This window comes from Agelaius tricolor, unplaced genomic scaffold, assembly GCF_023055355.1.
Source record: "Agelaius tricolor isolate 1412-34295 unplaced genomic scaffold, bAgeTri1.0.p SCAF_26, whole genome shotgun sequence".
Lineage (NCBI taxonomy): Eukaryota > Metazoa > Chordata > Aves > Passeriformes > Icteridae > Agelaius > Agelaius tricolor.
In genome coordinates this window covers 3,380,367-3,405,680 of record NW_027269286.1, presented here as the reverse complement: position 1 = coordinate 3,405,680, position 25,314 = coordinate 3,380,367, and the positions used below count along the sequence as shown (strand labels likewise).

Below are 25,314 nucleotides of genomic sequence, written 5' to 3'. Positions count from 1 at the left end.
TGAAACAGAGCACGAATGGAGGAGATGAGCATCCTCCACTCTCTGCTTCACTGCCCATCTGGTCACCTCTTGCAGATGAAACTCTGGAACCATCACAGGCCTTATGTCCTCCACTGTGTTCCCTCCCCCTGCCATGCTCACTGTCTCAGTTTTTCAAGGTACACCGTGACATAAAAGTAATTCAAATTAATTGTGTAAAAAGATTAGAGGGTAATTCTCATTATCCAGTCTTTTGAAAAACATAAAAGCAGGGACTGATTTCACTATTTCAATGCATTGTAAGCCACAGAAACTTCAAAACTTGGACACTGTTTTTTGTTTTGCATAAAAAGCTATCCCAACATTCAAAAGAATTGGCAAAAATATTTTGTTTGCTACTTGTCGAAACCAGATGTTTATGATCTGCAGGAGAAAAATCCTTGCACGCAAATTTTTAAATGACAAGGAAAAAATAGAGAGGGGATGTGGATATAAGAAAACTAAAAAGCTTCTTTCCCTTAAAAAAACCCACACAAGTGATAAAACATTGACGAATCTACCCCCAAAACCAAGAAATGTGCACAGGTACAAAGTATTTACAAAGCCTTTAGTACGTTTATAACAGATTTTAAAAAAATCCCAGAAACAGAATAGGCAGAAATACATACATGTGTGTATTTGCAAGAAGGGTGTTTCTACACCAGACAAGAGGAAAACAGCAGATTCATGTAAGGACACAAAGATGAGGCGTACAGAAATGTGACCATAGTTTTCCTCAGGCATATGCTGGGTCTCAGAAAATGGTTTCCTCAAACCAGCTGACACCCACACATAAAATGGCATCTATGAGGCTGCATGGTAATTCAGAGACACTACCTGCAAGAGGATCAGAAAAGCAATCACCACCAAAAATGCCCAAAAAGGTGGTTGGGAGTCTCAGGCATTGCCCCTTCTGCTTTTTTCTGCCCAGAGAGAAATATCAACAAAATAATGGAAATGCATCTAACTACATCCAGAAGGGAATGTGTGAAAGAACTGGCTGTAGTTACTCTTTTGTCTCCACACCAACGGAGAATGGCTCACTTTTAAGGGCAGGTATACACCAAGTCTGTTTGCTCTACCAGCCTCATGCATATTTTTACAGTATCTGTGTGAAGAATATACAAATAATTACATGTGAAATGATGCCAATTCTTTCCCTTCTTTGTTCTGCATGTAAAAGTTGGAACTGAAAGCGCACAGCAGAGCGAGTCTCTACTCTGAAAGCTAAGAAACCTGACACGAAGTTATGAAGCTCATATGACCAATACAAAAAAATTGAAGAAATCTGAGAAATCACTGACAAAGAATCAGTAGTAGATGGAGACAGCTTTAAAGAAAGCACAAGTACTGTCTGGAAAACACTTGCATCAACAGGAGAAGCTCTGAACCAGAACCAAGATGAGTAGCAAATGTGCAGGAGTGTGGCACCTGAAGCCCAAGTCCCAGTATGAGGATTTCAAAGCAAGAAACAAGGCATGAAGAACACCCCTTCATATCCCAGACAGGAGCTGTAGCACTCATGCCTGTCCTGGGCCAAAGCAGGGCTTGGGAACAGCTGGAAGAGGCAGAAGCTCATGCTCTCCTTTCGCACTCCCTCCAGACAGCAGGAAGATCATCCAAAAGGAATATGCCCTGGGGATGAACTAACTTTTTGTGAGAGCATGGAGGTGGAGCAGGGCAGGGAGATGCTGCTGGATTGGAAGCACCAAGTCTCAAGGCCTGGTTTGGCACAGAGCTCATGGCATCACAGCATCCAGAGTTCATGGCAGGTTCATTTGGGAGAGGTAGTCCTAGCCCATGGTCTGTATGGCTGGTGCAAACCCACCCCACTGAGGGCTGCCTTTAGAGGCATCATGCTGACCCATGGTGCCCCAAAACAGGCTCCTTCTTTTGGATATTCCCATTCAAAAATGCAAAGGCTGAGAGTTCAAGCAGTGAAGGGATACATAATAAATCTGAGAAAAACAACTGAACTCAGAAAAAACCCAAAGACATGGAAACCATGGCACTAAGACCCCCACACATGCACGCATGGTGACCCATGTCTCGAGAATGGATGCAACACCATGCCTGTGAACTCAACAAAGTTTGTGCCTTCCTTGGCTGTGAAACCACCAGCCACCCCTGGCTGAGTCCCCATGCTGCCTCCATTGCTGTGTTTCATGGTCACCTTGTGGGGTGGCCTGTCACCAGGAAAGCCATCCCTCTACCCATTTCCCTTTCCCAAGAGGTGCAGCCAACTCCATAATGCCAGTATAACATTCCTGGCCTCTGCAGCACGAGGTTGAGGTTGTGACAGGCACACTCCACAGCTTCCTGAGCATCACCCACAGCAAGATCCAGCACAGCACTGCTCCTCTCAGCTCATCCAGCAAGGCTCTCCCCCCTTCTCTAGCACTGCTCTCCTGCCCTCCTTTGCCTGGCCTGCAGGGATAGCAACTTTCACATCCTAAAACTCAAGCGCCAGGCTCCTCAAAGTGATGCCAGGCAATCAGCGGGGAGGAGATGGGGCCTGGCCCACTCAGCACCTCCCCCTCTGCCTCTCCCTGCCTGCTCATCCACAAATGCTGGAGGTCACTGCACCTCTCATCCACTATGTCCTGAAGTTTTGGGCTGCTCTTTTCCCTGTACCTCTGTGGGCTAAAATCAATTATTGCCCTCTTACCTTTGAGCGCACAACTGCTGAAGAATTATCTTATCTGTGTTTTACCTTCCCTACTTCCTTCTTTCACAACTGCCTGATTCATGGCTTTGGATTCAGGCAGTGGCAGCACACAACTGAAAAGCCACACACTAATAATTAAACGCTTCAGAAGTTTCCCAGTTTATTATAGGCAGACAGTGAACAACAAAATGAGGGCAGAGAAGCCACAAAAACATCAAAGGTCACGAGTCTTCAATTTTTTGCCAGTAACAGCAGCACTCTGGCACACAGAGTAGCCAGAAATTCAATCTTTATCCTCCTTAACATTTTTCAGTGCATCTCGTTTCAGAGCATATTGTTTAAATGTATTAGATCATAACCATTGTTCTTTCCCCCCTCATCTCCCAAATGAAGATTAACAAATGTCAGTAGCTACTATATCCAGTAGTACTGTATCCATTTAAGACTCAGGAACTGTTTGAAAAATAACAAATTGTGTTGTAAGTAGTTACTTACAAACAGTTCCTGAGTCTTAAATGAGGATAAAAACACCTTCTAAACCTGAATATCAAGATTCAATGAGATTATTACTACAAAGAAGACTTTATAAAGCTTTTGTTTACAAAATACTAACTTGATTTACTAACGCTTCTGCCAAGGGACTGCTATTTCCCACCTGGGATCAGGCTTCTCCAACAGTACAAATGATAGGGAAAGATTTAGGCAGCTGAAGCCAGTCTTACTGAAATGACACCTACACTGTAGTCAACAAACTTCAGAGACCATAACAGCACTTTTAAATTAAAGGGAGCTGTGTAAACCAAGTTTGGTTAATGGGAAAGGGGGAAAGCTTGATGTAAACGAAATGTTTCTAATTTAGAATTAAAACAAGACAAACTTCTTTGTGATGTTCTTCACAGCACCAGTACAAGCAGCATATATACCCCAGTAAACTGAATACAGAGAAGAGATCTTTTGGTAGAACAAAGTCATTTATGTCATGACTGTTTTCTAGCAAACATTTAGAATACAAGAAGTAACTCGAGGTAGAAAAAGCCTTCAGGTACATTTGGTCTCTTCTGGCTGTTATTTCATTCCAGTCTGACACTATTTGAACCATTGTAAGCATACCCAGTTTTAAAGAACATGAACACACAGAATCACAGAACATTCTGAGCTGGAAGGGACCCACAAGGATCATCAAGTCCAATTCTTCAGCAAATGGCTCATACAGGAAGCAAACCTACCACCTTGGCATTATTAGTACCATGCTCCAACCAACTGAGCTTTGTTCTGAGAGTTTATTTTCCTTAAATATTCACAATATTCACTGATCCAAACTACATTAATCCAGTGTACATACATTTTAAACAGCAAAACTCTTTTAAAAGAATAAACCTCATCATGTTTCTTTCACCATTCATCTTTCTAAGTCTCTTCACCACAGCACTTAATCTCCAAAAGTACCACAGTTATATACAACGTTGAATTTTTTTTAAAAGTTGCAAGATGTATTTATCAAGCACTTCACTAGCACCCATGTACTAGATATAAATAAACTACTTACCTACAATAAGGACTTTTTAATGTTTCTGCAATTTCTGTTACTCCAGACTAGTATGAGCTTCTTCAAACTACTGGAGCAATAGGAGTTCAAAAGGAGAAACACTATTATGTTTCCTTCCTAGGAATCACCACTCTGGATTATTAGAGGTGGAGCTAAAACAATGCTCATTATGCTCTACAGCATAAGTCATCATTAACAACTCCTTTCAAAGATTATTTTCAGAGGATCCCCAGAGGACTTTGCATTTGTACTGCTTGTTATGGGGCTGGCATCAATGCTGGGGATCGAGACAATTTAGATAAAGAAGGTTTAACCTCCTTTAATATACAACCCATGTCCAACATGCTTTGTTTTAAATTCACCAGTTCAGAAACACCACTTCCCTCCCAACATGCACACAAACAAACACACACACACACACACACACACACACACACACACACACACTGACCTGCCTTTCATCTGTATTGACTTCTGTCATTCCCATGGAGTAACTCTGCAAAAGTTTCTCTTCTTTCTGCAAGTTACTGCTTGCTTTTACCGGAGATGCCGTCTTGGACTTTTCACCAATAATCAGTAGTTCAGGCACATCACGAGCCGCCTGCTGCTTACGAATAGACACCAAGGATATGTTTCTGTCGTTTAAAGTAGCTAAGTAGGACAGTTCCTTTTTCATTTTATTGTCCAGTTTTCTCTCCATTATTTTTCTGGACTTTAAATATTGCAATGTCAAAAAAAAGTTTCACGAGAGCAGTTATTTGTTGTCCTCCAAGCCACGCTTCTTTCAGCTACATTTACAACAGCTTGAAGAGTTCTGCCCATCTAATCCATGTGCTTATTAGGCATTCATCAGGAAATCCCAGATGCAACCTGTGATCCTTATGTAGGCTGCTTGCTGCACTCAGCTACCTGCTCTCCCTGCCAGTTTAAATGTTTCCCACCAATCGGCATCCCTCGTGCCTTCCCAGCTGCGTCCGGCACTGCTGATCTCTGCACACGGCATTGCAGCAGGCTCAGCCAAGGCTGCCTTTCACAAGCTGCTCAAACATGACCTGTGAGCAGCAGCCAGCGTGTAACCAGCCCACACAGACAGGCATCCTTGTGGCCATGTGCACAATCACAGCTCCCGCACAGGGAAAACACTGTTCCAGTTCCTCCTTCTATGAAATTATCGGGGGGTTCTTGGATAAAATGAAGTCCCTTCTAACACAGAAAACATGCCCACGATTACCTAATTAGATAAGGCTCCTAGACCAAAGGTCTTTCATTAATTCAGGGCACAAGAACATTCATTCTTTGTACCAAGAGGGAAAACAAAAGAGTGAGTACAATATTTACACTTTCTAAAATGTGCCTCTTCACCATCAGCAAGCTTTACTAAAAGCCAATGAACCAAACAAAATTAAATGAGCAATTAATGCCAGAAAGGCAAGAAATAAACTATATTGTCCTTAAATTCTCTGGGCAACAGCAGGAACATCTAATTTAGACAGCCAGGCACACAAGAGGTACCACCACTGGAAGTGCCTTGAGCCAGGCCTGAATATATTTCTCTGGGATTGCCCAGAGCAAATTCACAGCACAATGCTAATGCAGTAAGGGGGATCTCCTGTTCCCAAGTCCACAGTAGTGCAGTCCACTTCTGAAGGCACTGCTGAACAGGGCCATGCATTTATGCATTTATAAGATTTATAAAATATAACAGATGTTATTATTTATTTATTAGCAATTTCCACCCTCCCTGCCTACACAGTGACATCACTGCACATGCAAGCCTTAAAATAATTGTTTTAGATTTAATCAGAATCTCTTGGACTTGCTGGAAAAAGTAACAATTTTACTCCTATGCATAGGTTAGTACACAGGGTCAAAACCTTACCATATCTCAGTCATGTCATGAAAACCTGAATGGACAGACACTCCACCTGACAAGAGAATTAGTATAATATTTATAATTTCTATAATGTGCCTCTTTACCATCAGCTAGCTTTACCAAAAACCAATGACAGGACAAATTCAGATTCTTCTTACTTCCGAAGGCAGAGGTACACCCCTCACACCCCTGTCACACAAAGACTGGTCCAGAAAGCCACCATGCAGGACATAAGCATCCTAGCTTGTCTCCCTGTCATAACTTCCCCACAACTATGGATCCTCAGTTCTTGGGAAAAGAAGGTCTTCTGCCAGGGAAGTGAAACTCCAAATACTACTGCACTATTCTGCATCATTGTCTTAATATAAAAAAATAAGTGATACTATTAAACTTTTTTAAAGGTCTATTTTGAAAACATTTTAAGAAATGGCCCTTCTGAAGAGAATTACTACAAAGTGTCTGTGTTCTGCATTTATCAAATCAATTAGAGCCACATCTGATTTCAGTTCAAACGCTTTACTGAAAAAGAAAATTGTGCTAAAGGTGAAATAATTTCAGGAATTACTGATTTTTACTGGTTTTGAAATAAGCAATTGAAAATTATACAATTTGACTTATATGAAAAATTTCAGTAAAACATGTTTAAATACCACAGCTAAGTCTACATACTAAATACATATATAAAGTTAAAAACTAATATTCATCCTTCTGAAACAAAACAGGCCTCCCTTCCCAAATCAAAGATATTCAGAAAGTCAGCTCTGTGTTCTAATTCCAAACAATGGCAATTTCAAATTCTTGATTTTCTAAGGGAACAGGAACTCCAGTTTCTGATCCTCAATAAAGCATATATTTGATCCGCTCATCTCTGACAGTATCTTTGCTATTAAAAATATCCCAAACCCTACTGAGCATGTTTCTGCAGGTTACTACTATGCAAAAATACACCACGATGAAAAGGAATGTAAAAACAACTTAGGGTTTTTTTTTTTTTCTTCATTTAAGGTTCAACAGCAGAGTTCAGCTTAGACTGACAGAATAACAAGATGTTGAATAAGTATCTTCTGTCCAATTCCCTTCAATCACCATTTCTCCCCCCGCCCCCCAATTTCTGAGAAACCCTAAGATAAAAAACTGTTTCTTTCTAATAGCATGGAGAGAAATTCATGCTTAGTGCCCCACAGCCCCTTTGCCTTCAGCAGAGTCCTGAATACTGATTTGGAGATAGAGAAGAAACACATGAAGTTGTGCTTTGAGCACATTCAGTTTACAAGATATTTATCCACATTAAAAAAAAGGATTTGGCTGGGGGAAAAAAAAAGCTTGCTATAGTACTTCAGGCTAAAGGAACTTAGGATAAATTTTAACCACTTTAAGTACCTAATTTAGCTGTGGGCTGGAGCAGAGCAGGGGCAAAAGAAACCTGTGCAGCTGACAGAGTCTTGAGCAGCTCTTGGAGAAGAGGCACCAGTCACAAAGCAGAAACCACTGAAAATCTTTTAACGCTAAGTGATTCCTATTTACATTAATACACATGACTGAAAGCTCAGAGGTTCTGCCCCAGCTCAATCACTGCACAACTCTCTTACAGTTCAAGGGATGCTTTAGGAAGGGGTCCAATACTGGCATCTCAAGGCTGGCAACATCTGCCAGGGAAGTGAGGCAGATGCTTGGAATTAACCTCTGCAACTGGCTGCTGCTGCTGCACTCCAACAGACTGCTACTGGTTTCCAAATTATTTTCTCCATTCTATCTCAATTAATTGCCCCTTTAGAGTCTAAGCTAATTGTGTCAACTGCAGAGTGAGGATGAGCATTTTACTTTAGGCTGAAATAGGAAAGGCAATATTGCCCTTCTCATCTGATAGCAGTACCACTCTGATTTAAGGCTGGACATGGCAGCGCTTAGGATTTTCACCAGGAGGAATCATTCTGGCTTGGTAGTATGAAATTCAGATGGCAAATAGAAAACATGCCTGCTGCCTCACAGCTTTCTGCTAGTGTTTGGCAATGGTGTTTGCATTTTCAAGTCAGAAAACACACGACATTCCAAGAAAATTAAATCCCTTTGATTTAAAGGTTCAAAGCTGATCAAATATGGATTTTCCCATTTATTTTACCTGCATTATCAGCCTACGTGATAAACATACAAGAACAATGTGTTCTCATATAAATTTTTTTTCCCAGGTGCATTCATCCTTGGCTTTACAGGATACCCTGGCCTGCATCTAATCCCTCTGCTTCTGTAACCAAAGAAAGCATCGTAAATAGTCTTAACAATGCCTTGAAAGATGAGATGCTTGGGTTGAAGGAAAAAAATGGGGACTGGGAGATTAGAGGATCATATTTCTTTAATCTGTGTGGGGAAAAAGAATAAAAAACAAAGGTCAGTGAGAAGGAGCACGTGTTGGCTGTAGTTCACCAAGCACAAAGTGCTGCACACCTTAGGAGCAGAAACATTGAAGGAGCTTGATGTATCACTCTAAGAGAGGCACGAAACAAAGGGTGGAGCAGCACAGAAGTGTTGTGGTCATTCCCTGTTTAAGACAGTGCAGCTAACAGGAACTAAGCACAGAAATGACCCAAATAGTGAGCAAAAGCTGACCTTTGCTTCACTAACTCAAAATACATATTACTTTTCATGCCTCTGCACATGCTAACAGACTAAAACCTGCAAATTCCTTAAACATGGAATGACAACTCTAATTTTTCCCTTTTTCCCCTCCCTCAAAGAAAACAATATAGATATAGCTTAAGTGGGGCAGGAGGTTAAAGGAGACTGCACCTTTGTGAATGCCTAAGAAGTAGGATTCAAACACTCAGCTATACTGAGTCCTTCTTTGGGAAATTTAAAAAGCAATCTTGTATTTGTGATCATACTTTAGCCTGAAAGAGCCATCTCGCAATTTATTGTCTTTGTCACCACCTGTATTATTCATATTTTGTGTATTCACACATGCTTCTCAGACGGTGTATTTATCACCAGCAATCCAGTAAAATCTGCATTTCTGTTGCTCAATAAATGACACTATCTTGTACTTGGCCATGAGAGTTATTGAATGTCACCAGACTTCAGATCTGGCTGCAAAAGCTCATTGGGCACAACCAGACTTAGGGTGAATTGCACTGTTTGTGCATCTGTAACCACAATGCTTCTCACTGAGCACACCTGGACTTGCAAAGCCACATTGGCTCTGCATTTCTGATCCTTAGAGCTGAATTGGCTGTCACTCAGCTGTCCCAAGTCCCCTCTCCAGCTGAGATCCAGCCGGACTGAAAGGGGGTTATTTTGTGCCAGATCTCCTTCCTTCCCAACAGAAAAGTTAGTCTTACTCTTAAGGCAACAATCCATCAGACAGACAAGAGGAACCAGTTCAGTTATGTGCACTTCATGTCAGTGTAAAAGGGATGTATTGCTATTAATACATCACCCTCAAAATCCAGTCTGCCTTTCAATGTTAATCATTTTCCTGCTCTCCTCTTCAGACATCATTTTAAACCACCAAAATACAGTCATGCAATCATCACAAAATTCAATCATACAATTATCACCAAAATACAATGAAGCATACAAACAATGATACGAGGCTAAATCACAAGTTATTTCATATTTGACAGTATTTTGAGTTATTCCTAATTTGTCTTCAGGATGCAGTCAGCTAAAATATTTGAATTCCTCCCCCCTTTCCCAGTCTTAGCAGAGTTAGATTGTATTTGGTTTTAACATATACAATTCAACTGCAGGAAATGGAGCATTCAGTTTAAAAAAAAAAAAAAGGAAGAAGGGGGAAGTAAAGTAAAAATTTATAGTAATATCACAAACAACAGTGCTGGCAACTCACAGGTATCAACAAATTGCTTAAACATTGCTTGAGAGTGAACCTGGGAAAAACCCAGCCCTTGTGTGAAACAACTATTTCTCCTCTGTCAGGGCCCTCTTTATATGAAAAGGGAAGTAGTTAGTGAAGGTATCCACTTTCTCTTCAAACAAATCCCTGTGCTTGCTCCACAATCATTTTTCAGTCGTACTAAGCAACTCAAGCCTCCCATTTCCCCCATGAATCAATCAGTCACACCTGAAAGTTCAGTGGAAGCTCAGTCATATTCAGAACTATGTCCTTTTTTCTCCTAACTGACATACTTCTTACTGAACACAAAAAAAGGGCCATACCTCATTTTTATTGAAGAAGCAACAAAACTGTCTTTTACCTACATTTGCACCTAGTTTTGAGCCACAAAATCAGAAAGAACTCTTTGGCCACAGTCATAAGAAAACTGGTAACAACCAGATACACAAGTGTTTGTATAGCATAAATGGTAGAGATATTTCTTTTAACAGATGAAGAAGCATGATCATTATTTCTCACATTATAAGGAAAAAAGGAAACTACAGAAATCTGAAATACAAGGAAACAAATTCCTACCTGCTATGATTAAAATTGCTTAAGAGTTGATGACCTAATTTCAAATCAAATATGCTCAGACTTTGGCTTCAGTTTTTCAGGAAGTAGACTCAATCTCCAAATATTTAAAAAAGGTTTGTTTGCTCGAAACCAGCAAAACTCAAAGAAGTCCTTGTAACAGGGCCCCAAAACGTGTACTGATCTTTTCCATTCCACAGCCCTTCGTATGATCGCAAATTGTGTGGACTTGGTACTTTGTCTGCTTTTAGAAGTGTTGGTTTCATTATGATAATTTCTGTTATCTGTTTATACCGCAGAAATTTGTTTTCAAGACCTGGAAACCATAAGGCTGATCTTATTATCACACAAAAAGGCACACCTTTTGGGTCAAGGTTTAAGTGCAAAGAACAATTGCAATCTGCATGAATTAATTGGAGTCAAGATTTCCACTACTGCTTATGTACCAAGCAGTTTAAGAAGGCTGGCAGAACTTGTCAGGCAGTGCCACAACAAACCCGGGATTTTTACTTCTGTGTTTCCAACTTAATTTTTTGATCTTGTCCATGATTTGCTCTTGTTCAAAGCTGGTTTTGTCTCGAGAAGTTTGTGCAAAAGCCTTTCAGAATTCTATGCAGAGAAAAGGGACATGCGTTTTACCCATTCTATCTGCAATATTTAAAATACAACTTGAGAATGAGTAATATTACAAAAGTAACTATTTTAAAAGGCTAATTTGAGAAATCAGAAAGAGCTATTTTAGTTGTAAAATTGTTTACTTGTAAACTAATATTTGCTGACCACATTTATAAATAAGAAATAATTAGTGCTACTTCTGCATAAAATTTGTAAATAAATTTCTCAGTTTTTGTTGTAGTATTTAAAAATATCTCCTACACTTACTTGATTCTATAAAGTGATAAGTCTCTGAATTGTGATTTAAGTAAATAAGAGGATTGATTTTTTTAATTATTATTTTTTTCCCAAAGTAAGCAGCCATTCACCCTGTAGCAGGCAAACTAATACAATGTGGCACCTGGGACTATGTAAACAGCATAAAGCACATCATATTTGTAAACTATACCAAAAAAGAAAAGAAAGAAAAAAAAAAAAAAACCAAAACACAAACCCAGAAACTGGTAACTCTGATTTAAGCTTGTATTTCAGGTTCTATGGCCCGTAAACCACTCAGCCTCTGAATTAAAGAAATAAAAAGACAAAACAGTGTCTTGTGTTTGCATTACAGATGCCACATCTAAAATACAAACATACTGTCTTTGTTAGGGCAGGCTAGATATGTAAAGGCAAGACCAAATTCAGTTTCTCTTAACAATGATTTCTGTTTACCTCAGACTGGCAGGAACCACCTACATACACAGAGAGGAGTTTCCAGAAACTCCCAAATCCCTAAGTAAGCTTGAAAGCTGCACTCCTCACCACAGCACCTGGGCTCCTCCAACACAGTGCCGTGAGCAAAGTCCTGTCTGCTTTCTCGGTGGTCCAGGCAAAATTCTGTCTGGGAAGAAGGGTGTCCACTTTTTGTTTGGTTATTTTACTTCCTTTTTCCCTGCTCTCTCTGTGGCCTGGTTGCAATTATTGGGTAGAAAAAGGCAAGACGGTGTTAGAGCCCTCTCTGTGGTCTCACTCTTGCAGAGAGCACAATCTCTCAGGTGACCCTGTGTCACAGGGCTCAGGTACAGCTCTGCCAGGCTGGCATGAGAGCCCTTCTCACCTGCCTTCCACCTCCTGCACTTTTGGACTGTGCCACGTGCTGCCAAGACAAGGTGACTCTCCTTCCACGAGCGAGCAAACCACAGTGCTGCTCACACGTCTCTGAGCTCAGCATCACCACACTCATGGTGGGACTAAAGGGACATGAGGGGCAGCAGCCAGGGCCTACACAAACACAGGGCAGCCCTTATGTGCATTTTTCTTCCCAATTAAGAGAGGGAAGAAGATGTGCCAGCTCTCTGGCTGACCTGCTCTGCCACAGCAGGCAAGAAGCGAGGAGGGCAACCTCTGCTGAGAACATGGAGTAGAGGCTTTTCTGTTTCCATTTGTCAGAGTTCAAAATTGTAATGTATGTGAGCTGCTGTTTAGCTAACTTACATTTTTACAAAAGTCCTGTCAATTATTTCCTATCCAGGGCTAAGAACTATACAACAGTGCCCTGTCCAGGTTTAATATCTCCCATAAACTTACAGTTAACTCTCAGCAAGAGACAGTTTCTATTAGTGGAAAAAACGTACTTCAAATAACCATGAAAGTTAAGTACAACTGGCCTGGATACAGACATACTGATTCACTGTAGAGCCTTACAGAAACTAAGAAGAGTAATAAAAAATAAAAATGAAAATATATTTGCTGTCATTGTTTTTTTATTTTATGTTTGGTTTTTTTCTGCTGGAACACCTGATAGCTCCCTATTGAATAATGTCACAGGCAGCCTACACTAATTTGGTAAGAATTCAGGTACAAATGTCAGAACTAAACATTCAGGGATTAAAGTATTAACACAGGAAACTGCTGCTAATTTTATGCAATCTCTTCCATACAAACAGTTGCTTTGAAGAACATCTAAGGGAAACGGCAATACAGAGTAAACCTCTTTCTGTTTACAGATATAAAAATACTGTAATATAAATAAATAATAAATAAATAAAATATCTGAAATATTTAACACCTGGATTGAAATACAGTTAAAATCCTGGTTTCAAATGCAGACATGTCTCAGGCTGTTTCCTGTGACATATACGATGGCTCATCACGACTCAAACTCCCTGTAAAAACAGCATTCATTTATTGCATGAGGACACAGGAGAAACTGGAGAAAACTGACTCCTAAAGAAAGAGTTCCTGGGAGCCTGAGGCTGTGAGAAAAGGAAAACACAAAAAAGCTTTCTAACTCTGAAACTCAGTTTATTCAGTTCTCAGCAATACTCTCATTTCCAGAGGTCACGTCAGTCTGTTCTCTAGGCAAAGAAGGTTTCTTCCAAGGACACATTCAGCCAAAACCAATGCATTCCACAGCTCAGCATAAAAAAAAGGTACCAACCATGGGAGTTGCTGAGCAACCATCTGAGATTTATTAACTCAGTTCCTGGAAAGCATAGATGTTAACCATGGAAATTCAGGCTTGATTCATTTACCATTCCCTCCTGGTACCTCTGCTTATTGAAAGAAAAGGTAGTGCAGCAGGGAACTACTTTTAAGCAGCCCTGGTTTGCCCCCTGAAAGAGAATCTTTGATTGAATCTACTTTATGGGAAAATCACCAACCTTTCAAGCCTTCTTCATCCTTGCATAGAAAGAAATAAGTCAGAGGAGGAGATGAGGCACAGTATCCACAACTCTCATGCCTGGACTAGCCAAACAGTCTCCTCCAACTCCCTTCTGTCCTGCTCTGCAGGCAGTTTCTGGCTCCTTTCTCCTTCCTAATCAGTGCCAAGGAGCCAGACATGAGCACAGAATGCAAATCCTGCTTCATCCTGGCTCCATGTGAAACAACTTGGATTTTCATTTGAATAGCAATCTCCCTTGCTTCCTGAAACAGGCAGAGAGGCACACACAAACACATGTGGCAAAATGCGCTTTGAACAAGCCAGTGGAGTGAACAGGTTATGCTCTCAAACTTTTAAAGTTTGAGAAGGAAAGCACCTCACTCAGTAAAAAAAATCCCAGTAAAGTTTTACAGCTCCCTGAGGACTTTCATAGTTGATCTGAGCAGGTGTTAAGGTATGATGGTGAAAGAGGTGGTCTTTCATGATCCCTTTCATGTTCAAATTAGGCGCAGATGGCCACAGATATATTACTATCTATCTGCAGAAAGGAGAATGAAAAGCAAAAATGGCTTAGGTCTGCTATCACAGACCCTCAAAAATGGTCCCTAGCTCCTCAGGAATCAAAAGCTTCCACCTGAAAAAGCTGCGACTTAAGATCAGTGCAAATATTTTTTTGCAAGCTCAGTGATGTTATCATTAGGGGTACATCATTTGCCATCTCATTTCTGCCAGTGCTCCAAGTTGCTTGAAAACATTTCCTTCAGCCACCCTAAAAAATGGCAGATGTTTGGAATCCATGGGAGTTTAAAACACTGTCACAATCTACAAGAACTGATTTGTTTTCCTTCATGGTCCTTACCCAACTGGGACAATTTGTGTGCAAATAATCTTCTGTTAATCAAAAGATATGGGTTCAACCTGTATAAATTGCCTGGTGATACAAATAAATGTGCTTTATGGGCTCTCCTGCAAATATCATTTGTAGATCCAGGCTGCTTAATTCTACATTGTTTCTGCCAAAAAAAAAAAAAAACAGAGCAGCTTTTGCTCACATGAAGACCTATGCCCTAGAACATGTAACTCAGAATTAAGAATGACAGAGGAAAATGAAATTACTAGAATTGCTTATTTTAACAACTTCAATATTACAAGAGATCACTAAAAACAACCCCATAGTGCTTTTCCCTTGGTATATCAATGCCACAATTTCTTGCCAATGCTTGGGTTTTGCTTCACAAATATTTAGCATAGAACTGGTGCAACTTTATTTCTGCTCCTGTTACTATGCAATGAAGAGTAAATGTACTGTAATGTTCAACAGCCAATGTTCACAAGACACATAGGAAAGTGAAAAAACTTACTCTGTATATGAATGATCTGAGATTCCGCCTACTAAAAACAGTCCCAGGCATTTTCACAGCTCAGACAGCAGCACTGTACAAGAGACTTGGTGCTACACAGTGAATATTTCTGAAAGTAACTAACTGTACAAGAAAGTATAACAGACCACATGACTGTCATATGAATATCCTTGCACAATATTAATCCAGTTTTTTTCTATTATTACTTGCCAGCGGTTTTATCTTACTAAGTTACTCATACATAGACTACTCAGCAAGAATGAAAGTTACAAAAATATACTTTAAAACTGTCTAAAATGCGTTGCAGGCATGGGGAGAACACACAGTGAGTGGATTCTGCTACTTATTCTAAATACTCTGCACTTTAAAAGGTCCGTTTGCATGGGCTTTCTTTAGAGTAAGGAGCTTAATAAGGAAAGCAATTAAAACAGGACCAAAAAAGCTTACAGAGGCAACAAAAGATTAAAAACTTGGTACATCTCTGGGAAGGTGAAAGCAAAACTGATTTCATAACAAGGCTAGTTTACTTTTGCTGGCATGTCAGCCTTGTGCAATTTCTACAGACAAGGTTTTGAATAGCATTCTCACTGCTGGAGTGGGAGCACCACAGAGAGCCCATCACTGCTCCTGCTAAAGTTCTTGTCAGTACCCTAAATGCATGCATGCAATATCCTCTGCTACATATGGATGAAGGTGGGGAAGTTGTGAAGTGTCGATGACTCAATTAATTAGGCTGTGCTGGACGTTCACACATTAAAGGTAAGCTTTGCAGTCTGCAAGTCTGTCAGCACACAGGTTTCATATTGCTCACATCAGCAGCTGAAAACTCTGTGAATAATGAAAAGGTAACAAAAGAACTTTGAAAGTATTAATACATCTGTTTTTAATTACTGCTAGAAGAACTACAGAAAAAACCAAACATCTAAGATGATTAAGGGTGTGGGACAATTTTTCTGTGAGGAATGGCTGAGGGAACTGGGATTGTTCAAGCCTTGACAAAGCTTGACAAGGCCTTCAGTGTGTGAAGGGAGGGTGGAAAGAGGAACTAGGCTCTTTTCACTGGGGTCCAGTGACAGGACCAGAGGCAATGGGCACAAACTGAAACATGGAAAGTTCCCTCTGAACATCAGGAAACATTTCTTCGTTGTGAGGGTGACCAAGCACTGGCACAGGTTACACAGGGCAGCTGTGCAGTGTCCATCCTTGGAGGTATTCAAAATTCATCTGGACTCAGTCCTAAACAATCTGCTCTAGGTACTCACTTTGGGCAGGGGGGCTGGAGAAAATGGCCTCCAGAGGCCACAGAATCATAGAAAGGTTTGGGTTGGAAGGGCATTAGAAATCATTTAACTCCAACCCCTCTACTGTGGTCAAGGATGCTACCCACTAGATCAGGTTGATCAGGGTCCCATCCAACCTGGCCTTGAACACTTCCAGGGATGGGGAACCCAGAACTTCTCTGGGTAGCCTGTTGCACCCACACAGTAAAGAATTTCCTCCTAACATGTAATCTGAATCCCTCCTCTTTTAATTTAAAACTGTCTTCCCTTGTCCTATTTACATCTATCCATGTAAAAAGTCAACCTCCCTTTTTTTTTATAAGTCCTCTTTAAGTGCTGGAAGGCTGCAATGAGGTCTCCCTGGAGTTTTCTCTTCTTCAGCCTGAACAGCCCCAACATTCTTAGCCTGTCTTCATAGCAGAGATGTTCCAGACCTCTGACCATCTTCATGGCCCTCCACTGGACTTGCTCCAACAGGTCCCTGTCTTTTCTGTGTTGAAGACCCTCATAGCAGGATGCAGCACTCCAGGTGGGGTCTCACCAGAGTGGAGCAGAGCAGCAGAATTCCCTCCCTCTCCCTGCTGGCCACAGTGGTTTTGATGCTGCCCAGGATGCCCAGGATGCTGTTGGCCTTCTGCACTGCAATTGCACATTGTCAGCTCCTCTGCAGCTTTTAGTCCATAAGAACCCCTAAGTCCTTCTCTGCAGGGTTTCTCTCAATGAGTTCTTCTACTCTGTACTCATGTTTGGGATTACCCCAGTACAGGTGCAGCATCTAGACATTGAGCCTTTGACTACAACTCTCAGGCTGCATCCATCCCACCAATTCCTCCCCACTCAGACATTCTGTGATTCCATGAACCATAAATTATTAGAGCTGAGAAAACTATTCGACACTCCCACCATCACACAGATTTCTCCCTAAACAAGCAAGTGAAACTCAAAACCCAGGTGTGTAGGTATCTCCTTTATTAATTAGTCTTCTTGCTTCCAGGAACTCTTGACCATTATTACTTAAGTCTCATCTTAATTAAGACTGTGATCTTAATTAGGCAGGCTGTGACCTGCTGTCCTTCAGCTTCTTGAAGACTTGGTGTAAGATTCATACCTCCCAAGGGAGTGACCATGGACTCCTTTCCAAGTCAGTGGGGAGAAGCATAAATTTCATCATCTAAAAAACAGTATGGACTTCCTGTTCCCTAGAATAACTTGCCTGTTCCTCTGAATTCAGACAATAATCTTCAAATGTTGAAGAAAGGTGTGTTGAGTTCAGAGATGTAAATCAGCAGAGATCTAGTCTGTAAACATTCCACCTGCCTTTAAGGGAACTGCTCTGTCAGGGAAGAGGAAAAAGATTAAGGGAGAGAAACAATACCTGTTGCAGCCTCCTTATGAGAGCTGTTGGATCAGAAATTAAATGTTAGGCCATGCTTGCTGGACCTCCCACAGACCTCTTCCAAATTACCTGCTTACATAGAGACATCCTCATAAAACCTACAATCAGTGGTACTTAGGACAGTCAAAATATTTAAATAAAAACATCAGTAAAACAACCAATAAATTTCTGAGCTTCCACATTTGCAGTTTCACCCCCCAGGGTGAGTCCTCCTAAATGGAAAACTCAATCCAGGCGGGTCAGAACCAAATAACCATCATTTAAGCTGGACTTTTCTCACTCCCATTAGAGCAGAGCCTTTGTCTCTCTGCTTCTGGTTATAGCAGTGGCCACATAAATTAGTGATTTATCATTTTCCAACCTGCACTCTTCTCATGCAGAAGACACAGGATGACTTTCACAAATATCCGTATCACCTACAAGACCTCAAGATGCACAGGTGACTAGAACATGAGTTACATCATGCTGACCTCAAAGAGGCTGAAGGATCACAGGTTCTGGAAAGGTCTTGTTTAAAGAAACAAAGTTTGAAACTCCCTCAAATTTTGGACAGCCTCAACTCTGCAAGAGACTGAAGAATTAATTATCTGGATCAAACTTCCCACATAAAGCATTTTATTATTTTAAAATGGAGAATGTGGTGGGGGGAAAAGAAGCATGTAGCAATGTCACAAAGATCAGAAATGTTTTGGATTGTTCTGTCAGAGTCCCTCCTGATCTAGAGAGTCTGGTACTTTCACCCAACACTTGCCAGGACCCCGGAGATCAGGGTGAGTTCCTTATGTTGTTCCAAGGATGACATTTTAGGAACATGAAGTCTTGACGTGGACTAACACATCATTAGTAGTATTTCAAAAAACCAGCACCATTCAGTCTTACTGCTCCACTGACCCTCTGGTCTGTGCATATACTCTCCAATCAAGACAAAACAGGCCAAAAAGCATGTAAGACAGAGATAACCTCAGTGATAACTGTCCCCATGATGGTGTTCATGGGATTCTTTTGGAGACGGTGCCAGGCACAGCCTGTGTTGGACACCCTGCCCTCGGCCTCACAACATGAACCTGCACACAGTCACTGTCAGCTCCCTCCCCATAATGAGGGATGCATTGACAAGCAGGGCTGCAAGCCAGGACATCGGGCTCATCGAGGACATCCTCTCCTGGCCAGCGAGAAGGACCAGCATTTACACAGGCAAAACCTGGGGGAGTGTGGGACGCAGAAGAAACCCCCCGTGTCCCCGGGAGGCCTCCGCCTCCTCACAGCGCCCTCCCTTCCATCCTGCCCAAGGAATCCGAGGACGGCACTTGAGGAGGAGGCAATGCACTGCAAGGAGCAGCACGCGTTATGTCTGACTGAACAGCGCTGGGAATGCGCTGCTCTCCGCTCTCTTCCGGCACCTCTGGGAAAAACGCCTCAACACGAGGCCCCTCCCAACAACCCACTGCACTCCACGCCTTCCACGGGCTGCAGCTTCTGTGTTTGCTGGGTGGGGCCAGGGCGAGCAGGAGGCGGAGGAGGAGGTGAAGGCAGCAGGAGAAGGCAGCGGCGGCGCCGCTCCCGCCCCTCCGGGACGCTGCCAGCCGGGAGCCGCTGCCCGCCCCGCCCCGCCGGCCGGGAACCTCCCTTTCCGCCAGGAAGGCGACGCGGCGCTGCCCAAGATGGTGGCGGGAGGGCTCTGCCTGTGTGGGCTCCTCAGGTACCGGGGCGCGGGGGCGGCGCGTCCTGGCGGCGGGCAGGGCGGGCGGAAGGCGGCCCCGGCCCGGCCCGGCCGCGCTCCTCCCGCCCCCGGGGCAGGCCCTGCCCGGCTCCGCGCTGTGCCGCGGGCTCGGATGGGTTAATGTGCTTTTCCGCCGCTGCCGGCCCAAAATCAAAGTGCTTCCTTCGGTGTCAGTCGTGAGGCGTGGGTCGCTCCTTCGGTAAACGGGAGCGGCTGAGTAAACGCTGTTTGTCGCAAGGCTTAGCGGCACAGCGGGAGGAAGCAGGCGCTGTCACTGTGGGGCTCCTGCGCCAGGAAAGCTCCCGCTATTATAGGGTGAGCAGGGCTGTCAGGGAGGCGGTGCAGAGCGAAGGGAGCATCCCTGGCAGTGACTGGGAGAGCAGAGCGAACAGCTCTCTGCACAGAGAGACGGCTCTGAGCTGCTCGGGACAGCTGGCATCGCTGTTCCTGCCTCCGGAGAGTGGGAAGTGCAGGTTGGAATGGGCCATGCCTGGCCCCAGTAACCCGACACCAAAGTAGAGCAAGCCAAACAGGAGATTGGGTGGGAAAAAACTCTTTAAAAATCTCCTTGGAAGTCGTTCTGCTGGTTGTGTATTGCCAGGTTGCTAAGGGCATGCAACTTTTACAAAGTGCACGTGGAGATAGATAACACATGTAGGGCATGAATAAACAATAATAAATGATTGCAAGGTAACAGCAGGGGAAAAAGAGATCTTTGGATAAACAGTGCAGAGTAGTGATTTCATTTCTGTAATTTTCAGTCATACACAGTGATGATTTCTGTGATTAGAAGAACTCAAGAAGTTGTCAAACTCCCTGTAGCTCTACTTTCAAGCCCTTCTCACTCAATGCCATACACAGTAATTCTTTAAAGCAGTTATGGATTTTGAAATTTCTGGCTTGTTTCAGATTGCTGTGCTCATTGTTACTCCCTGCATTATTTCTAAGTGGAATTTTGTGCATCTGCTTGGTGGTACTGCTGTGGGGAGTACGGCTCTGGATACAAAGGAAGAAACAGTTGAGGTCTGCAGGAAGAGATGGGAAGCGGCCACTGCTGGTGGCCTTTTTTCACCCGTACTGCAATGCAGGAGGTGGAGGGGAGAGAGTCTTGTGGTGTGCCATAAGAACGCTCCAGAAAAAGTAAGCATATGTGTTTATCAAACACACCATATTTCATTCTCAGCTTCTGTTGCTATTCTTTGTGCATATGTTGGCATTTTACATATTTAAGTAGGTGTCATTAATCTACTGGTCTTACATTTTATTTTACATCTAAGTTTCGTGTGCTTGCATTTTACTTCATCCTTTTAGATTTTGATATTCCTGCTGTGGCACCACTCACTTTTTTCCTTTCTTTCCTTGAGAAAACCTCTTCTTCCTCCTCAGTTTTCCACTACTGGTATGGAACTTTGTACAGTCATAACTCCTCAGTAGATAACTGATCATCTTTATACTTGCCTCTTGGTGCAGGACGCAAAACAAATTAATACCTAAAGTGGATTTAACATGGGCACATACATTGATCTGCCACCATTTGTATTTTGCTCATGCTGTGCACTAGACAGGTATCTCCTAATGTAGAGCAAGGAGTTCTGAGGTCTGTAGAATAATACTGAGCTCCTTTTATGTTTTACTCAAATTAAAATATTCCCCAAGTTCTCAGCCATATGTTTTTCTGCAGATCAGAAGAAACCTGTGGAAGTATAAGGAAAGGTATTATTTAGTTAAAATGATTTCTGGGCCAAACATTTGTTCTCACATTCTTCTTGAGTACTTTTAAGTGGATTGTGTTTTAGTTTCTTGCTGAAAAATAGGAAGAGAAGAATATATGAAATTATTTTTCTTTGTTCTTACAGGTACAGAAATGTAACATGTGTTGTTTACACTGGTGATAGAGATGCCACTGGAGAAGAAATAGTAGAAGGCGCTTTCAGAAGATTTAATATTAAATTAATCCATCCTGTGAAGTTTGTATTTCTAGAAAAACGCTTCCTTGTGGAAGCTTCTCTTTATCCTCACTTCACTTTGCTGGGACAAAGTTTAGGATCAGTGTTCCTTGGCTGGGAAGCTCTTCTAAAGTGTGCTCCTGATATTTATATTGACTCCATGGGTTATGCCTTCACAATTCCCCTCTTCAAATACCTGGGGGGTTGTCGCGTTGGATGCTACGTCCATTATCCCACTATCAGCACGGATATGCTCTCTGTCGTGAGGAACCAGGATACCAGGTTTAACAATGCTGCCTTCATTACTAGCAGCCCTCTCTTCAGCAAATTTAAACTTGTCTACTACTACTTCTTTGCTTTCATGTACGGGTTGGTTGGTTCCTGCAGTGATGTGGTCATGGTGAATTCTTCTTGGACACTGAATCACATCCTTTCCCTCTGGAGAGTTGGGGCTTGCACTAGTGTCGTGTATCCACCATGTGATGTTCAGGCTTTCCTGGATATTCCACTGGAAGTGGAAAAGAGCACCAGTGAATATTCCATTGTTTCTGTCAGCCAGTTCAGGCCTGAAAAAGATCATCCTCTGCAAATCAGAGCCTTTGCTAAATTGCTGAAAGAGAAGAGAGTGGGGCAGCAGCCATCACTGAAGCTGATCTTAATTGGCGGCTGTCGGAACCAGCAGGATGAAGAGCGTGTCAATAACCTGAAACGTCTGTGTGAAGAGCTGGAAGTTAGTGATGATGTGGTGTTCAGGATTAACATTCCTTTTGAGGAGCTGAAGAGACACCTGGCCGAGGCCACCATCGGCCTGCACACCATGTGGAATGAGCACTTTGGGATAGGTCAGTACATTTCCTCAGTGTTCAGCTGCTTGTCCCTAGGTGTCTAAGCACAGAGGTCTGCATGCCAAGCAGGTATCCAGCTCCTGTTCCCGTTGGAGGCAGTGTAGGTGCTGTAAAGTCTGCAGGACTAGTGCAGATGTGGTGCAGATGATGCACCACTAGGTGCTACTGTAGTGCAAGCTGAAGTGCTGTAGTCATAGGCTGTTAATTCTGTGCATCCTCTGGGCACCTGAGCACAGAGCTAGTCCTGTGCTGCCCAGGATGTCCTGCTGACCTCCAGGTATTGCCCTGCAAGCTCCTGGGTCACCCTGTTGTCCTTGGGTTAGGTTTGCCAACCTTCCAGAGCTTCAAGAGGCTGCAGGTGCTTCTCTTCCACACCTTAAATTGTGCCCTGATGGCTCCACTAACTGCAGGGGAGCTTAGAGACAGTTCATGTGTAGACATCCATGTTAGAGATTTTGGTTGTGTTTCACCTGCCTCAAATGCCACTTGAAATGTCCAGGGCATGTCATGGGGCTCTGGCTGCTGTTTCAGGACAGGATCTGTGAGTCTCCCACAGATCCTGTCTGGTACAAATAAGCCCTGTGTAGATGCCACCAGGTACCTTTGGTCATCTCATTGCATAAGGCACCTCTGCTGAGGCAAATGTATGAAGCCCTTAAATTGGTGGGTGTAGAATGGAGCAGAATGTCAGAGAGGAGGTGGGACCCAGAATTAAGGTATGGGGCTCCGTTTATTTAGATTAGATTAGTCCTGACCTTGAAAGGGAGTTCCAGCTTGCCCATCTGTTACAGATCTACAGCAATTTACTAACTTACTAACAGGTAAGTTAGTAGCCAAGCAGATGGATGCCATAGTCTGCTATAATGTGACTAAACTGCAGCTAATGTCTTCAGACTTCAGTAGAAAACAGCTTAAGTATCAGGAGTAGTAGTTTATGGTCTGTAGGAGCTTGATATAAAAAAAATTGACACTGAAGTGTCTCAGAAGCAACCGCAAAATATTGGAAATTATGTCTTCTCTTTTTTTTTCTCCTACAAAACAGTTTAGTTTATTTTTTTTTAAGTGATATAATCACACTGATTTTGAATTTGAGCAGGACTTAACCCTCATCTAACAGGCTTTTTTATGTGTAAAAAAACATATTCCAAAACTTCAGAGCACTGTTTATAGTAGGCAATGTTTGAGCTGAAGGAATTGATAACAATCAAATCAGAACTGAGAAGAATCAGCATTTTTGAGGTCAGTTCTGGAACCATGGAGGAGAATTGAAGTTGCTGTGTACATTATACTTTGTTCATATCCCACAGCTTTTGGCTGAGGAAAGCTTACTGATTCCCATTTCATTAAAATTTCATCCATCAAAAATACAGATAACAATTTTTACTCATGTCTTGCTGAGTTGTCAGAAGCTATTAAGATTTGTTCATCTGCAAAATACTGAACTTTGGAATATTTTATGATTGAAATGTGCGGTCAACTATTTTCTCAGTATCTTTCCAAACATTTAAAATCAGGTATGTTACAAGACCCACAAATTAACCAGTTAGATCTGATACCTAATTTCAATTTTATGTGTTTAAGAGAAAGTGTCATTTCGGTCTTTAGAACTGAAAAATTTAAATTTGTGTTTCTTATGGGACCATTTTCACTGTATTTTTTCCAGCTGATTTGGAATGGCAATCTGTAGTGAATTTTACTGTTGGTTTAACTTTCCAGTGTTAACTTCTGCCTTTTACAGAAGGTCAAAGCACATGATGTGTAGACTCATATCAGCATTTTCTGTCTCTCTTACAGGAGTAGTTGAATGTATGGCAGCTGGCACAGTTATCCTGGCTCACAATTCTGGTGGCCCCAAACTGGACATCGTGGTACGCCATGAAGGACGTGTTACAGGCTTCCTGGCAGAAGATGAGGACAGCTATGCTGAGACAATGGCTTACATCTTTTCTTTGCCTCCTGAGAAAAGACTGGAGATCAGAGAAAGCGCTCGTCGCTCTGTGCACAGGTTTTCTGACCAGCATTTTGAAGACACATTCCTGTTATCTGTGGAGCCGTTATTTAAATAAGTGTATAGAAGTCAAAATGAACTTGAGTAAAATTAACTTTTTATATTTGATTGTGTGGCACATGTAAATAAATATATCTAAGCTATGATCCCTTGGTTCCATTCAATAAAAAGGTTGTTTTTCTTTCTGTCAAGCTGCCTGCTTATGTAACAGAGACTTTTCTTTTTCTGGGAAAGAAATGCTTCTATGTTAACTACATGAGAGTTTGGTGCACTTAAAAACCATCTGGATTCACAACCATGATAGTGCTTTGGTAACAGAACTACATCATACTCTTATCTATCAGGAACCTCTTTTATTTATTGAATATTTTCAGTCTTCACCTGTTCCATGACTTTCTACCTTTCTAGCCTTTGTACCCAGAATTTTTTTCCCCAGAATCTACAGTATGCCTGTATTTGGCACTGGTGAGGCTGCACCTCAAATCTGGTGATCAGTTTTGGGGCCCTCAGTTCAGGAAGGGTGTTGAGGTGCTGGATCGTGTTCAGAGAAGGGCAGTGGAGCTAGGAGAGGGTCTGGAGCACAAGTTCTGTGAGGAGCATCTGAGGGAGCTGGGGGTGTTTAGCCTGGAGAAAAGGAGGCTCAGGGGAGACCTTATCACTTTCTACACCTGCCTGAAAGGGAGGTGGGACCAGGTGGGGTCAGTCTCTTCTCCCAAGTAATGTGATAGGAGAAAATGGCCTCAAGTTGCACCAGGGGAGGTTTATATTGGATATTAGGAAAAATTTTGGCATAGAAAAGGTTGTCAAGCATTGGGACACACTGCCCTGGGAAGGGGTGGACTCACCATCCTTGAAGGTACTTAAAAGATAGGGTACATGGGGACATGGTTTAGTGGTGGACTTGGCAGTGTTAACAGTTGGACTCTAAGATATTTTCCAAAATAAATGATTCTTTGAAAAAAAAAACTGCTAGA

At 42.2% G+C, this 25,314-nt stretch overlaps 2 protein-coding genes across 6 annotated transcripts in view; one reads left to right on the top strand and one right to left on the bottom strand.

Annotated features, from left to right (window-relative positions):
* ATP7B (ATPase copper transporting beta) overlaps positions 1–13,907 on the bottom strand; it is a 40,448-nt gene extending 26,541 nt beyond the window's left edge. For 4 of the 5 annotated variants that reach the window (XR_011682471.1, XM_071448358.1, XM_071448359.1 and 1 more), the window contains exon 1: positions 4,684–5,214. Coding sequence is in view for 3 of the 5 variants with exons in the window: in XM_071448358.1 (XP_071304459.1) it covers positions 4,684–4,932 (249 nt within the window). In the remaining 2 variants the exon portion in view is untranslated. Of the gene's footprint in view, positions 1–4,683; positions 5,215–13,782 lie in introns of those variants that run through there. The other variant, XM_071448360.1, reaches the window with a different exon arrangement.
* Positions 13,908–19,317: 5,410 nt separating this feature from the next.
* On the top strand, positions 19,318–24,531 carry ALG11 (ALG11 alpha-1,2-mannosyltransferase). Its single transcript, XM_071448336.1, has 4 exons — positions 19,318–19,520; positions 20,451–20,681; positions 21,398–22,329; positions 24,127–24,531. Exons 1-4 carry the CDS (start codon positions 19,483–19,485, stop codon positions 24,396–24,398), a joined length of 1,473 nt encoding a protein of 490 aa, XP_071304437.1. The 5' UTR covers positions 19,318–19,482; the 3' UTR covers positions 24,399–24,531.
* The last annotated feature ends 783 nt before the right edge of the window (positions 24,532–25,314 follow it).

Excerpts from the sequence above, each read along its gene's own strand:
- ALG11 (XM_071448336.1), top strand. The coding sequence starts at position 19,483 with ATGGTGGCGGGAGGGCTCTGCCTGTGTGGGCTCCTCAG. Across the intron at positions 20,682-21,397 it reads ATAAGAACGCTCCAGAAAAA|GTACAGAAATGTAACATGTG; the intron begins GTAAGCATATGT and ends TTGTTCTTACAG. Across the intron at positions 22,330-24,126 it reads GAATGAGCACTTTGGGATAG|GAGTAGTTGAATGTATGGCA; the intron begins GTCAGTACATTT and ends TCTCTCTTACAG.